General features: G+C 50.4%; 1 protein-coding gene across 3 annotated transcripts in view; it reads right to left on the reverse strand.

The window, feature by feature from the left end:
• EVI5L (ecotropic viral integration site 5 like) overlaps positions 1–16858 on the reverse strand; it is a 1319565-nt gene that overhangs the window by 786462 nt on the left and 516245 nt on the right. For all 3 annotated transcript variants that reach the window (XM_069604001.1, XM_069604000.1, XM_069603999.1), the window contains one exon: positions 3919–4044. In XM_069604001.1, the coding sequence (XP_069460102.1) occupies positions 3919–4044 (126 nt within the window). The remainder of the gene's footprint in view (positions 1–3918; positions 4045–16858) is intronic.

A 16858-nucleotide genomic window follows, 5' to 3' on the forward strand; every position in this document is an offset into this window, starting at 1 on the left:
GAGGGCGGTGGACCGCAAGGTTTGGCAGGCACAAAGTTTTTGGCAGGCCTGTTGCCATTTGGCACTTGTGTCTGTCGAGAAGGCCTTAGGTGGTGCGTGTGTGCCCTTGTCGCCGGGGTGTGGAATCCCCATAACAGTGCCGGTGTCCTGTCTATCAGGGCTGGGGACGGGCATCTGGGAACTAGAAGGTTCCACCGAAAGGTCTATGGCTTCCAGGTCGGAGCCATGGCTGCCGCTGGAGTCCTCGTCATCCGAAGCGACTGCGCCAACGTGGGATAAACTTTCAGCCTGCATTGCATAGCCCGCCCACCGCTTTGTCCGCCTATCCTTTAACGTCTTAGGACAAAAGCATTTGCAGGACTTACAAGAACACTCTTCTTGGTCACGAGGTAAATACCTATTGCAATGGCAATGGGCGTCTTTCCAGGGGAATTTTCGGTTACACAATGGGCAAAATTTAAAGGGTGTCCTCTCCACAGCCGAGGTAGATGGCAGCCAGACCAAAGAGGGAAAGAGAAGGAGAAAAGGAAATGCATTCTCAAAAAAATAATCAACCCAGGGCCCCACTCTCCCTACACTAAGGGCCTGGCTGGAGGGCCAAGGACACACGGTCGGCAGACCCAGTCACAACAGCAGTGGATGACTTCAGCGTAGGAGTCCACCAAGAAGTCATCTAAAGAATTAGCAAAGACTAGACGACCATTGGTTGTGGGACAAAGTAGTAATATCAACGTTTGCAAGCTCTGCATAAGGTGACCAACTAGTTGGGCGGAAAAAAACAATCGGAGGGAACTCGACGTTTGAGGGATTTTGGGTACACTACACGTCACGTTAGGGTTAGTGTAACAGTCACGCACATGTCGATGTCCCGTTTCGATCTTCGAAAGAAAGATGCAATATTCTGAGATTACCACTAGATGTCGGATTATATGCACAGCATGTGATACTAAGCAGATTAAAAAGCACTAATATATATATATATATATATATGTATACATATATATATATATATATATAATGTCCAGGTGCGCTCCAAAATGAAGCGTGAAAATCTGCATGTGGCTCCCAATAATGTTCAGTGTGGAGATATCAGCTAAGGAAGTGTGTTCTTTCAATGTTTGTGTACCGTAGATGCTGGATGGACAAAATCATCATCATCATCATCTTTTTGTGGGACAATGTTCCTTTGAACCTTCCTTCAAGAGGATGGTAGATTTCGTTCCTCCATGCAGACAAAACATGCTGGTTGTATTATCTATGTGTACAATAATCGCATTCACTTAGAGAACAGAGTAGAACCTTTGTAGGATTGGACATTTCTCTCCAGGCGCAAGGAAGTCAGAGCATTTCTGCTGTTTACCAAAGGCTCCAAGCCGTGATCTCTCCCTTATGTGGGCTGCCACCCTTTGACAGACTGCTCCATCATCACCATCTCCTCCAGAGGGGCATTGCACTGGCTTCATTCTTAAGGAAATTGTTCATTCTTTAACCCAAAGTGGAGATGATGGTGTTAGGCAGAATCCTGTGCAGTGCCCTTAGGGACCACTACACACAATTAAGACCACAGGTGGCAATACAAGTTTTACCTTTGGTACACGCCTGTACTACTATGTTAAAGTGGTAGCAGTAGCGGAGCAGCCAGGCTTATCTCAAGAGTATATGAGCAGTAGCAGAGATTGCACAAAGGCACCACAATTACTGTGACTCAAGCAAACACTGACTCAAGGTTTCAGGTAAAAAAAATATAATTACATTTATTTGTAAACCATTGGTTATAAACACGACACTTCTATTCATTCAAAACCACACGTAAAATATACTACAACTAACCAATTCACTTCGTACAGTATAACTTCAAGGTAAGTACCCTGTGTTTGAGCAGACCAGTGTTGTGGAACCAACGACGTTACCGGGAATACACTTGCGATCACTTTTTGACAGTAATGACAGTTCGGTCTTACTAAATAAACGCGTATCCGCGGCAAGAAATGTTACTGGGGCAAAAACACACTTAGCGCCTGAGAAAGCCAGAGAGAGTTAGTGGCAAAAATCATAGGCAATACTTTTGTCAAGGCAGACAGAATCAGAGAACACTCTTAGACAGAAATTCAAAAGTCAATAGGCCGGAGCCAGTGTCAAGTGGAACTGGGTTCCTGTTGTCGAGGATCACACAGTCGGATAGTTCACGATTCAACATAGCAAGGAGCACTTGGATATTGTTAACAGAGGAAGCAAAAGTTATAAGAAGGAGGGAAGACAAGGGCAAGCCTTGGAGGCAAAGAAAAGAGATTCACCCTAATTCCTCAAGCAGAACACAGTACCTTATTTAATGAAGAAGCTGGTGCCACGGCAGTTGTTCCTGGTAGTTTCCTGCAGACCCTCGGACGTCTGGAGGGTCAACACAACACAGGGCTGAAGCCGACAGCAGCAACAGTGAATAAAAGGTGCGCTCCTTAAAAACAGAAGAGGCTCTTCAGATGGCTATCCGGACCACTACAGCAGTGTGCAGCGATTTCGACCACGAAGAGGATCCTCTGGCTGTAGACGATGAGCTGGTTATCCCCACCAAGCTCAAGGGAAGAAGACTCCGGACTGGATCTTCTCTGGTCGTCAAAGGGTAGATAGCTCAGGATTTTACCGGGACGGGATAGTTGCAGCAGTCGACTTCTTCTCCGCTTCTCTTCGGTTCCTTGTAGTTCCAGTGGCGACTCTCTGACTTCCAGCGCAAGAGACCTGCCTTTTATGCGAAAATCCCCCATAAACACAGCCTGGCAATCACGCCGCAGGGGGGTTGTCCAGGCCGGACAATCACCTCAGCCAATCATGGCAAAGTGCGACTTGGGTTTCTTAGGATAGCCAGGTGCCTAGATGAGGGCTTCTTGGCAGAAGCCCGCCAAAAGACAGTGAACAAAGAAGGCAAACTTGGTTTGCCGCACAAAGTAAAACACAAGGAGGACTTTAACAAAAAGAAATGTCGAATACACCCGACCGGAGCCAAAAGAAAGTATTTGGTCAAGTGGGTTTAAGTTCGAGGCTAATAGCCTAAAACAATACCACGTTTATATAGTATAATCGCGATAGAAAAGCTAGGGTAGATACCACTGCCACCAGCCAAGTCTAAATGTTAAAAGAGCGAAACAATGCTCTAGGAGGTACTGATAAAAAGGGCTAAGGATTAACCCTTTCCAGTACAATGGGGCGTACTGGATCTGTGTTTAAATGACTAAGTAAAGGTAAGAGTGGGGAAAAGGGGTACACTCTTACCAAGTGGAAAAATAAACTCCAGAAATCCAGCAAAGCTGCTGAGGGACTCACTAGGTAAGGGAAATTAGCCATTGAATGAGAATTCTCCCTAACAGATGGGGTGGGGTAAATGTCCACCACCAACTGCCTGATTTTTAAACTGATCTTCTCAATCTGATCCTACTGCTCTTCAAAACACACTCCTGAAACCAGCCCTCATGTTGAGTTTAACAGTCACAATCAGATCCAAGACAGACAGGCTAACTCATTCACAATTCTTGGATTGTCTTTCATAATTCCACGTACCTCTCGCGTAAAGAGATTCAACATATCCACGTTGATTGTCACTCCAACAGGAGATGACCACAATTAAGACTTCACGGCAAAAGAAAACCATTGTGAAAGGGAAATGACCCTAGATCTCAGGTCCTTCTACCCGGATAAAGCATTCCAATCTTACCTCACTTCATGTCAGAATGTGATAAGACTGCTGAAATCAGTGATTGTACACATACAGGTCCCAGCGCCAAACTTACTTTAATGCATTGAAATAACCTGGTTTGTGCTGATACAGAACCATTGCAGCTTTACCCACAAATTATTCTGCTAAGGTTTACAATTATTGTAAACCGTAAATGCACAGGCCCTAGTGCTCACCTCCCAAAACACACTAACCTGAAGCAGGTACTCAAACTGGTATATGCACAGTCCAAGCTCAGCCATGCTGGGTTTGAAGAGCTCTCGCAAGCGGTACTCCTGCATCAGCCGTACAAACACACAGAAGGCTTCTTCCTCTGGCATCTGGGGAGAAAGGTAAAACATGTCTTACAAGACAGTCATATCTAGAGCAAGAATAGAAAAGGTTAAGAAAATTCACATATCACCCATATTTATAAAACAAATCGGTTACTCACTGAAGGGACTATTGAACTCTTTCAAAGACACCTTCCCCTCATACTTGTAGGGACATGATCAGAGCATGTTGCAATGTATCGTCAATTATAAAAAACAAAAAGGGAGTTAAGCACATGTGTTGCTATGTCCATGACACCCTCGTTTCAGCCTTCAGTATAATCCCAAGCATGCTCAGCAGTACATTGACCAACCGACTTGAATCATAACTAGTCCACAAAAATTGGAATGTGGCGGGTCAGAAGAAGAACACAGACTCTGTTTGAACATCTCACTGCTGTAGTTTATTAAATGAAAGGTGAAAACTCCGGATGTTCAATAGGCTAAGGGTGTTCCCTAACTAATAAAACTAAGTAAGGTGCTCGTCAGTCATCAGTGAGTCCCAAACCACGTTCTGTCCACTGTCCCAACTAGCATATCCTGACCCAACCACTTTAAGAACAACTAACATAGGAGAATGGACTCACTGCTCCTGTAAGCTAGTTTCTCACTAAGTTCAGCGCATTGAAGTATTCCTGGGTAGTTCTTATTAACTACTTTTATCAAATCATACAGTTCAGATACTGAGTTCTTCAAGGTGTCAACAGTCTCTTTCACTTGCTTGTTCTTTCTTACCTTTCTGTTCTCTTCTTGTTTGATCCTATTTGGGATTATCCCTTTCTTTCCACAGGACAATTCTGTTCCTTTCTCTTGAATCAAACTTCTGTTATTTTTACTCAATGTACACGCTTTATCTTGACTGGGACGAGTTTACAGATTCAAATAATGATTCTCACGTCTTTTGTTCACTCTCAATAATATATATATCGACTTGGACGAGCATGAGTGTTCCAGTAATGCTTCTCAATCTCCTCATGTATTCTTGATCATTTATCCTGACTGGCACGAGTATGAAGGAACAAGTTACTTACCTGTAACTGTTGTTCTCCAGCATGGGTCTGGCATGGATTCACATGCTCATGAATATTCCCCATCGTCAGGCCGGGAATCCTTGGTAAAGAAAAAAATCAGTATCAGTTTCGTTTTTGATCTGTCTTTTAGTAGTAACCAATCACTGATCTCTGGGTCATACTGCCTCCAGCCAATGACTGCCCTCTACCCAAGCCCCTCCCCTGGCAGCCATCCTCAGATTTGGTAGCACGTAAAGTGGCAGTATGACCAAGTGAAGAGCCGCAGAGGGGAAGGAGGGAGGGTTTGCATGTGAATCCATGCCAGACCCATGCTGGAGAACAACAGTTACAGGTAAGTAACTTGTTCCTTCTCCAGCATGGGGTCTGGCATGGATTCACATGCTCATTAATAAAAGAATACATAGCAGTATACACATGCACAACCACGGGAGGTGGCAACAGGCTCAACATTAAGCAATACAACAACTCAACATTAAGCATCTCTTACCTCCTCACCAGGGTCACCGTTGTGCAGCACTGCTTGGTCGACCCTGGACTCCTCCCTGGAGTCCCGATCGACGCAGTAGAATCTCGTGAAGGTGTGCGTCGACCTCCACGTAGCAGCCCTGCAGATGTCCAGTAGGGGCACACCAGACAAGAACGCCCTGGTAGCAGCGATAGCTCTGGTCGAATGCGCTCTCGGACGGCCAGGCAACGGTCGGTTTGCCAACCGGTGACAGTGCATGATGCAGCCGGAGAACCATCTGGAAATGGAAGCCTTCGAGAGAGCCTTCCCTTGATTCACAGGTCCAAAGTTCACAAACAGCTGTGACGTCTTCCGAAAACTCTTTGTGCGGTCCACGTGAAACTTCAGCGCTCTAGCCACATCCAGTGAGAGCAAAGTCCTCTCGGCCGGAGACAAAGGCGACGGGAAGAAAACAGGCAACACCAAGGGCTCGTTGAGGTGGAAGTCCGACGGCACCTTGGGCATAAAGGAGGGGTGCGTCCTCAGCACCACCCTCGTGTCGTGAAAAGTCAAGTATGGAGGCTTGCAAGATAGGACCTGGATCTCTCCCACTCGTCATGCAGAGGTGATGGCCACAAGAAATGCTGTCTTCCACGACAGGAACTTCAACGGCGCCGAATGCATAGGCTCGAATGGGGCCCCCATGAGCCTGGTCAGCACCACGTTGAGCTCCCACGCCGGGGCAGGTGCCTTCACCGGCGGGAACGATCGGAATAGTCCCTTCATAAATTCCTTCACCAGGCGATGAGACCACAAGGACGCCCGTCCTGTAGTTCTGGTGTATCGGGAAATGGCAGCAGATGTATTTTGATGGAGGCATGAGCCAGTCCAGCTTTGGCCAGCGACAGTAGGTATGGCAATACTTGAGGGACCGTAATCCGCAGAGGGTTAATCTTCTGTGCACGGCACCAGACAGAGAACCTCTTCCACTTATGTCCATAGCATTTGAGAGTTGAGGACACCCTGGCTTTTGCAAGAACCTCTCTGCAGTCAGCCGGGATATCGTATCCTCCAAACTCTAGTGCTGCAGGAGCCAAGTCTGCAAGTTCAGCGACTCCGGGTCGTGATGGAGAATGGCGCCTCCTTCTCTGGAGAGAATATCCGCGTCCATCGCCAGTTTGATAGGTGGGGACGCTGACAAGTCCAGAAGGTCCGGGAACCAGATCTGTCTTGGCCAGGGCCAGTGCAACAAGGATCATCCTGCACCTGGACCTCTTGAGCTGGTTGATGAGACGGAGCAGCAACAGCAACAGAGGGACCGCGTACAGGAACAGGCCGTCCCGAGGGAACGAGAAAGCATCGCCCATGCTCCTCGGCTGGGCGAACCTGCTGGCAAACCTCTGGCACTTGGAGTTCGTCGCCGTTGCGAACAGGTCGACCTGGGGTTTGCCCCACCGTTGAAAGAGCCGATCCACCTGGTCCTGGCGTAGTTCCCACTCGTGGCACGAGTGCAGCTCCCTGAGTGAGTGGGCGATGGTGTTTTTTATTCCTGCCAGGTGGAAGGGAACCAGAAACATCCCCTGGGCGACGGCCCAGTGCCACAGATCCTGGGCCTCCTTGGATAGGGCTGGGGATCTGGTGCCTCCCTGCTTCCGGATGTAGAAGGGAGTAGTTTCTTACCTGTAACTCCATTTCTCCAGCATTGGTATCTTTCATGGATTCACATGCTTAGAATATTCCCCGTCGTCAGACAGGGAACCCTCGGTACACATATATAGTCATTTCCTATAGGAAAAAACTTCCGCCACTTGTGTGTCCTATCCACGTTTATGTCCTCTCCGGGGCCGTCCACGCAAGCCCCGTTGGACGTAATGGTATAAAAGGCCCCGCCCCCGCGGGTCCCGTCAGATTTCGGCCCCTCCAAAGTAGAAAAGGGGAACCTGCTTATGCACATATGTTGCACATTGCAATCCAGGGAGGCTGGCGGGCGCATGTGAATCCATGAAAGATACCAATGCTAGAGAAATGGGGTTACAGGTAAGAAACTACTCCCTTCTCCAGCATTGGATCTTTCATGGATTCACATGCTTAGAATAGATTGTATAGCAGTATCATAGAAGACGGAGGTGAGAATGCAATGTAACTCACTTTTACAAGAAAAACACTCTCAGTCCAAATATGTATATGTGTGTAAGCAGCAACATATTTTTAGATGTAAACATATTCATAATACATACTTAAGATCAAGGGAACAAACATAGGCAAGGTAAGAGACAACAGCTTCACCGTATTTGGTTTACCTCATTGAAACAGATGGCGCAGCACTGCCCTTCCCATCTGTACCTCATCTGCATGCTGCCTTGCCAGGCAGTAATGGCGTGTAAACGTGTGTGGAACTGACCATGCCGCCTGGCAGATGTCTGTCAGAGGAATTCCTGCCCATAGAGCCACGGAGGAGGCTGTCGATCTCGTGGAACGGGCTCCAGGGTGTCCTTGTAGGGGTCTCCCGGCCTTGGAGTGACTAAAAGCAATCGCCGAAGAGACCCAACGAGCCAGGCCTTGCTTGGAGATTGGCCTTACTCTCGTCGACGGACCGTAGGCAATGAACAACTGTCTGGTAGTTCTGATATCTTGCGTCCTTTGCAGGTACAATTTTAACGCCCTTTTGACGTCCAGAGTATGAAGGGCTTTTTCCGCCGTCGACGATGGGGACGCAAAGAAAGTAGGAAGGACCAGGGTCGAGTGCTTGTGATAGACTGTCGGTACTTTCGGGATGAAAGTAGGGTTAGTTGATAGAATTACTTTGTCCTTAAAGAATCTCATATATGGAGGATCTATGACCAATGCCTGTAATTCCGACATTCATAGCCGATGTAATAGCAATTAAGAAAGCCAGTTTCCAAGATAGGAATTGCATGGATGAAGAGGACATTGGCTCAAATGGAGGCTTCATTAAGGCAGCCAACACCACATTTAAGCTCCACGACGGTGGGAACCGTTTTGTAGGGGGGAAAGTTCTAAAGAGACCCCTCATGAAATGTTTCACCAGTCTGTCACTGAATAATGGTGAAGACTGTCTCCTCCTCGTAAACCTTGAAATGGCCGCCAAGTGCACTTTGATGGACGACGATGACAGACCACTATCAGCTAGGTGAAGAAGATACGGAAGAATTTGTTCAGGGGTTACTTCCAAAGGTGCTTTCGTGCTGTGTTTGACACCATGTACAGAACCTTCGCCATTTGCATATGTATGATTTGTTAGTCGAAGTGGCCCTAGCCGCCTGCAGAATTCTCCGGCAATCCGAAGAGACTTTCAAGCTGCCAAACTCTGAAAAGTCAGGAGCCATGCTGTTAGGTCGAGGCTGTCCGGATTGTGGTGCCACACCGTTCCCTTGTCCCTGGACAGTAGGTTCGGTACCTTCTGGAGAGTTATAGGCTGTTCCAACGACAAGTGCAGGAGGTCGGAAAACCATGGTTGTCTTGGCCAATACGGTGCCACTAGAATGACCCGGCATTTGTACCTGCGAATCCCCTGGATTGTCCTCCGTATAAGGGGGAATGGAGGGAAAGCGTACAGGAATTTGTCCGTCCAAGGAAACGAGAACGCTTCCCCCTGGGATCCTTTTTGAGGCCATCTGCTTGCGAACTGTTTGCATTTCCTGTTCTCTTTCGTTGCGAAGAGGTCGATTGAGGGGGTCCCCCACCTTTCGAAGATCATTTGTAGCTGATCGGTGTCCAGCTCCCACTCGTGTATCTGAGCCATTGTCCTGCTCAGGGAATCCGCTTGCACATTCTTCACCCCCGGGAGATGGTAAGCCACTAAGGATATGCCAGATCTTTTGAGCTTCCGCCGAGATGGTCCTGGATCTGGTGCCGCCTTGCTTTACCAAGTAGAACATGGCTGTCGTGTTGTCCGTCAGCACTCTTACTTTTGATCCTTCGATATGTGGAAGGAATGATTTCAAGGCCCATCTCACTGCCCTCAGTTCCAGCACGTTGATGTGTAGGTGCGATTCGGTCGACGACCATCTGCCTTGGGTTTGATGATCGTTCATGTGTGCTCCCCAGCCCGTCAGGGAGGCGTCCGTGATGATGGTGTTCTGAAATTCCGGCTCTTGTAGAGGAACCCCTCTGTCCAGGTTGTGAAAGATTTTCCACCATTGGAGGGATCTGATGACCCTCTCGTCGTCGACAGTTATCCTGTCTGACCACCGGCCCGTGGCCTGCTTCCATCTGTCCGACAGGAACTCCTGTAGAGGCCTCATGAACAATCGGCAGTTTGCTACTAGGTGGATGCACGAAGCCATGGAACCCAGGATTGCCACATATTTTCTCACGGAAATTGTGCTCTGTAGGCGAAGTTGACTCGTCAGTTGTTCGATCTTCAATATTCTGTCTAGGGACGGTTCTACTATTCCCGAGTGGGTTTCGAATTGAGCTCCTAAGAATTTCAAGCTCCTTGAGGGCTTTAGAGAAGACTTTTCGAAGTTCACTGCGAACCCCAGTCGTTGCAGAAGTTGTAGGGTGGCTTGGACGCTGTCGTTGGTCGACGCTGGGGAGGATCCCCTCACCAGCCAGTCGTCGAGGTACGGGTATACATGATGCCCTCCCTTCCGCAGCCAGGCTGCCACCGGTGCCAAAGATTTTGTAAACGTTCTTGGGGAGGACTTTAGACCGAATGGGAGCACTGCAAATTGGTAGTGTTTCTGACCTACCATGAACCTCAGAAACCTCCTGTGCTTTTGACACACCGGAATGTGGAAGTACGCGTCCTGTAGATCTAGTGACGCCAAAAATCCGTCCCTCTGGACGGATCTGATCACCTCCTGCAGTGTAAGCATTTTGAATTTTTGACTCTGTAGGGTCTTGTTGAGGTCTCGCAGGTCGAGAATAGGGCGCCATTTTCCGTTTGGCTTCTTTACCACAAAACACCGTGAGTATACCCCTAGGCCTTTCTGCGATGCAGGGACTAATTCGATGGCGCCTTTCTGTAACATGAGTGTTACTTCCTGCCGCAAGATGTTTAGATGTGGCTGGGATAGGTGTATTGGTGGACATTTTGGAGGTTTGCATTTGAATAGTATGGAATGTCCGTACCTCGCAGTGTCCAAAACCCACTGATCTGTTGTGATGGTCTCCCATTCCTCGATGCAGCTTGACACTCTTCCTCCCAGAACGGTACGCTTCCCGTCATTGCTGGTCTTTCTGTTTGCTCGTCGACGACGAATAAGTTGGTCGTCTCTTGGAAGACTGGTTTGAGGTCTGAGAGGCGCGTCTATATCCTTGGGAAGGATACGCTGATCTACCAAAAGATCTATCCCTGGGAGCTGAGAACCTTGAGTTTCCAGATGCTCCTCTAAAGGGACGAAAAGAACGAAAGGGCTTACCACTCTGGAGAGAACCCAACGAGCGTGCTGTATCGGAGTCCTCCTTCATGCCTTTCAAGGCCTCGTCCACCTTTTCTCCGAAAAGAAGATCACCCTCGAAGGGCATGTCTAAAACTTTATACTGAACTTCGGGTCTGAAGTTGGTGCACTTAAGCCAAGCCTGGCGCCTCAGAACAACTCCGTTATTTATTTGTTTAAAACCCGAATCTGCCAGGTCCACCGCTATGTTAATAGCATGATTCGATGCTTCTTCGCCATCTCGAACCAGGGACATCGCCGTTCTTCTATGTTCTTCTATGTTCTTCCGGGAGGTGGTCCAGGATAGGCGCCAGCCTGTGCCACATCTCCCTGTCATATCTGGCCACAATCGCCAGGGAATTAGCTGCTTTCACCGTTGAGGCCCCCACAGAAAGAACCTTCTTCACTATCTTTGGAGACGGTTGAAATCTGACGGGACCCGCGGGGGCAGGGCCTTTTATACCATTACGTCCAACGGGGCTTGCGTGGACGGCCCCGGAGAGGACGTAGACGTGGATAGGACACACAAGTACGGAAGTTTTTTCGTATAGGAAATGACTATATATGTGTACCGAGGGTTCCCAGTCTGACGACGGGGAATATTCTAAGCATGTGAATCCATGAAAGATCCAATGCTGGAGAACATCGTGGTGGTGTTGTCGGTGAAGATCCTCGCCACTTTGTCCTTGAGGGACGGAAGGAACGATTTGAGCGCCCAGAACACGGCTCATAGCTCCAGGATGTTGAAGTGAATAGACCTTTCCTCCGGGAGCCAGAGGCCTCTTGCGTGGAGATCTCTGGTGTGGGCCCCCCATCCCTCCAGGGAGGCGTCCGTCATTACCGTCTCCTGATACGCTGGGGCCTGAAAGTCCATGCATGCCGAGAGGTGCGCACGGGCACCCCACCATAGAATCGCCCGACGGAACTCCTCGTCGAGCGGGATCCTGTCTTCAAAGCAGCCAGCGGGCATCGAGGAACTCTTGTAGCGGACACATCCGAAGTCTGCAAAGGGGCACAAGGTAGATGCATGAGGACATCATCCCGAGGAGGGACTTGATGGACCTCACTCTGGCCACATCCGTGGCTAACAGGCGCTGCACCTTGCCCAAAATGGCCTTCGTCCTTTCTTCCGACGGAGATGCCAATCGCTTCACTGTATGGAGCTTCGCTCCCAGAAACAGTACCACCTGCGACAGGACCAGATGGGATTTGGAATAGTTGATGGCGAACCCCAGCTCCGTGAGCAGGTGGACGGTCCTCACTGTGTGTTCGACGGCGAGTTCTCTTGACCTTGCACGGATTAGCCAGTCGTCCAGGTAGGGGTAGACTTGGATCCCTTGCAGGCGCAGCCGCGCCACCACAGGTGCGAGGCACTTGGTGAACACCCTGGGTGGCGACTTTAATCCGAACGGCAGGGCTCTGAATTGGTAGTGACGCCCCTGGACTACGAATCTGAGGAACTTTCTGTGACCTTTTAGAATGGGGATGTGGAAGTAAGCATCCTCCAGGTCCAGTGACAATAGGAAGTCGCCCTCCTCCAGCTGTCCCAGCACGTGCTGGAGGGTGACCATCCTGAATTTCTGTGCCTTGATGTACTTGTTCAACCGACGCAGGTCCAGGATGGGGCGCCAACCACCTGTCTTCTTTCGGACGAGGAAGTATCTGGAGTATACTCCGGAGCCCCGGAGCCTCTTGGGGACGACCTCGATGGCACCCTTCCTGAGCATCGCCCTTACTTCCAACAGCAGTTGAGGGACATGATTCTCCTTCCTGGCAACGGGAGGAATGCGAGGACACTTCTTTTGAAATTCCAGCGAGTGTTCGCGGGCCAGGGTGTCCAGCACCCAACGGTCGGTGGAGTTGGACTCCCACATGCTGACGAACTTCGTCAGCCGGCCTCCCACCGGGGTGCTTCGGTGGGGGCCCGATGCTACGGCCGGTTCAGTCCTGCTTGGAAGAGGCCTTGCCGCCTTGGCTTGCTTTCCGCGGCCTTTATAGGCCTCCGGGGACGAGGAGCGGGCCGCCTGGCGATAAGTAGAAGAGCCGCTGCTGGATCCCTTGGAGGCTCCCTGTCTACCTCCAGAGCTCCGAATGGGCCGCCGTTGCTGAAGGACTCCTAGGGCTCGGGCTGTTTCTGTGTCTGTCTTGATGGCCTGGAGGGACTCATCCACCGTCTTTCCAAACAGGTTGTTGCTGTCGAACGGCATGTCCAAAACTCTGGTCTGGACGTCCTGGCGAAAGTCCGTCGCCTTGAGCCATCCTCGTCATCGGAGGCAAACCCCGTTGTCACCGTTATGGCGTGATTCGACGCCACCTCTCCTTCCTGCAGAATCTGTAGGGCCTCTGCCCTCTTGTCGTCCGGTAGGAAGTCTAGCAGAGGAGCTATCTTGAACCAAAGCTCCCTATCGTAATGGGCCACAATCGCTAAGGCATTGGCCGCCTTAATCGTCGTCGCCGCCGAGATGACTGGTCGTCCCATGGAGTCCAACTTCTTGCCCTCGCTGTCCGGCGGGGAAGTGGAAGTTGAAGCCGCCGCACCCGCTACTTTCTTCTTGGCAGCTGCCGAGACGACAGAGTCCGGCGTGGGCTGGGCCCAGAGGCACAAGGGGGCGGCATCGGGGACCCGGTACTTCTTCTCGTACCTGTCCCTCTTGGCGGGTGTCGTGGAAGGGTTCTTGAGGATAGCCAGCCCCTCGTCCCAGATGTCGTCGAGCAACGGCACAGCGAGGACCGTCTTTCTCTTGGCCTCTCGTCGTTGGGAAAGAAAACCTTCCTTTTTCTGTTCCTCAGGGCAGAGCTGGAAGAGCTCGGATGCCCTGGCTATCATGGCGTGAAAAGAGTCCATTTCATCGGGCGGAGAAGCCCGAGGGGGGGGTTGATGACGGGATGTCCGTTGTGTCATCGCCGCCGCCGCCATCCGTCCCCGTCGCCGTATCCTCCCTAGGGTCCGGCGAGGGGGAAGAGGGGGTCCACAGGCCTCGCGGGCACGAAGGGTGGAGCGGGGTGGACTCTCCTCCGCTTGTTAGGAGGGCTTCCCGACGGGCCTGGTTCTGGATCCTCCATCGGGGTCCGTGGTAACCTCGTCCTTATCTCAGTACATAAGGATTGGATCGCCAACAAAATGGCCACCAAGCTATCCTGGGGCTCGGGTAATGGCTGCGACGGACGGGATGGCTGCTCTACTGGGCCCTCGTCGTCGCTATCTTCAATCACATCAGCGGGAACCGTCCCCTGGGATCGAACCGTCTCGAACTTCTCGTTGAGGCCTATGAACCTCTCGTTGAGGCCTTTCATGGTTTCCACCGGATCCTCCTTGGAAGCTGAATCCGAATCCGTAATGGCCACCGCCCCCCCCTCTTTTTCCGCCGGGGTCTTCACAGGGGTCTTAACTATGGTCTGGAAAGAGGATTCCCTCCGCGGCGCAGGGAAACTCTGGGCCCCAAGGCCGCCTCCACTGGCGTAGCCTCTGCCGGCTTCCCCAGGGCCGCTGCGACAACCTCGATAGAGGCCTTTGCCGGGTGGATCAAGGCCCTCACCACCTTAAGTGCGTCCTGGGCCTTCGCTTTGGGTGGAGGGTCATCGCCTCGCTCCCCCTCGGCTCCCTTCGAGATCGACCGGGGCCTCTCCAGAAGCTTACCCGGGTTCTCGGACTTCCTCTTCCCCGAACCAGAGCGCTGGCTCATGGTTGATCGTGCCGGGGAAGTCGCGCCCTGCCTGGCAGCCGAGGAGCACAACCTTTCGCCGCTCCCGGTGCCCGCAGACTCGCGGTGCTTGGCCTTCTGTTGGGCCCCTGTCGCCGGGGCGCCCTCACAGGATTTAGAAGACCGCTCAGACTTTTCTTCGCCTTCTCACCTGCTGTGCCCTTCTCCAGCCAGGCGGCGAGGCGGGAACGACAATCTTACTTGGTCCGTTCCGACAGGTTCTTGCAGAACGTACAGTCCTTCTCCACGTGCGTCTTGTCCTCATGAAGGCAGTAGAGACATCTCGAATGCTCGTCCTCCTTGAAAACATTTTGCAATCCGCATCCTGGGCAGCTCCTGAACAGCTTGGATCCGGGCGTCGAGCTTCCCTTGTCCTGGGCCATGTCCGTTGAGGTAGGCCACAGATCTTCTGGAATCCTCCAAGAAGCGTAACTCGACGAAAACTTCACCCTTGAGGGGCATAGAAGAATTCCGAAACGGGTCCCCGTTATCGGAAGTAGAAATGGTGGAGCTTGACCGAAAAAATGAGAAAAATCTCCTGAAAAATGTGAAAACGCAGTAAAAGCTCGAGGGCTAAACACGAGGACTCCCAACACTTGAACGTGCGGTAAAAATCTGAGGATGGCTGCCAGGGGAGGGGCTTGGGTAGAGGGCAGTCATTGGGTGGGGGCAATATGACCCAAAGATCAGTGATTGGTTACTACTAAGAAAGACAGATCAGAAACAAAACTGATACCGATTTTTTTCTTTACCGAGTATTCCCGGCCTGACGACGGGGAATATTCATGAGTATGTGAATCCATGCCAGACCCCATGCTGGAGAACATTACAGTGATGATTCTTACTCCTCATGGGTACTTTTTACAGTTTGTCTCAACTGGAAAAGTATTTTCTTTTTTTCCCCCTCCAATAATGATTTCGACCATTATCATACATTCTTGACACATATCTGAACTGGGAAGAGTATGCGCGTTTCAGTAGTTATCTTTGGTCCCTGTGATGAACCCTGTGGAGTCATTGCTTATCCCCAGCCTAAAATCTTCTCCTGTGTGGCCAGGGGACAGCAGCCGCTGCCTGATCCTGACCCTGGGGTTGGTATTACGAGGAAGGATCACATGGGAGGAGATGGCCATAGGGGAGAAGTGGTGAGCCCATCAGAAGAGAAATGGTGTATGCTCCTCTTACATGTTAATGTTATGTTGTTAATGTTAAAGGATATTTGTACAGCACACTATCACCACCGGAGTGGTCCCCTGGCACTCTGGCGGCTCTGAAAAAAAAGGAGGAGGGGGTGACTTAGTGGGAATATGCTGGAAAAGTGCAAGAGAGCAGTGATGTGCTGTTGGCAACCTCACCGCTGTGGGTCCGTTGACTGGGCTTGGGGTGTTTTACGGTCAGTAGTTGTGTGCTGTTGTGCAAGTCTACGTGTGGTTTGTTATGTTGTTGCAGTGTAGTGAAGTTTGTGCGGATTGCAGTGTTTTAGGCTTGTGGTTGTGTTTGGTTAGAGTTTGAGAGGTGTATGCAGAGGGGTGAAATTGTTAGTAGATTGGTTAGTTGGCATTGCGGTTCTTCTAATTATGTCTAGGTGAGATGCTTGCTATAATTCACTTATTCCATCTGAGTGTTGTACTTGCTGATTTTCAATACTCTGTATAGAAGTGAGGCAGGCTAGTGATCACAAATCCATCCATGTGTGGCACTTGTTATCATTCACATTTCATTTTAAGTGTGGCGCATGCTAACATTCCTAATCCTGTCTAGATGCGACGCAGGCAAAAGTTAAGAATTCCATCCAAGGAAATTTAAATATCTGGGTATACGGCTCGATCCGACACTTGGTGGGTTCCTTCAACTTAACCTACAAACTGTAATTGACCGGTTCAATAGAGATACCTCCCACTGGCAATCACTCCCCCTATCACTAATGGGCAGAGCTGCGCTATTCAAGATGATGACCCTCCCCAGACTGATGTACGTACTCCAAAATGCCCCACTTGTCATTCCCCGAGACACCTTCGCACTCATTGACAGACACCTTTGCACACTGCTGTGGGGTGGGAAACAACCTAGAATCGCCCTCGATACGCTTCAGCGATCAGTTTGGGAGGGAGGCATCGGCTTACCCTGCATACGCACCTATTACCTTGCAGCACAGATCGGGGTAGTAAACGACTGGATACACGCAGACCCCACACCCCCCCACATCCGTATTGAAATAGAGATCATGACCCCATTAACCCC

This window comes from Ambystoma mexicanum, chromosome 3q (assembly GCF_040938575.1).
Source record: "Ambystoma mexicanum isolate Mex_15411 chromosome 3q, UKY_AmexF1_1, whole genome shotgun sequence".
NCBI classification, from domain to species: domain Eukaryota; kingdom Metazoa; phylum Chordata; class Amphibia; order Caudata; family Ambystomatidae; genus Ambystoma; species Ambystoma mexicanum.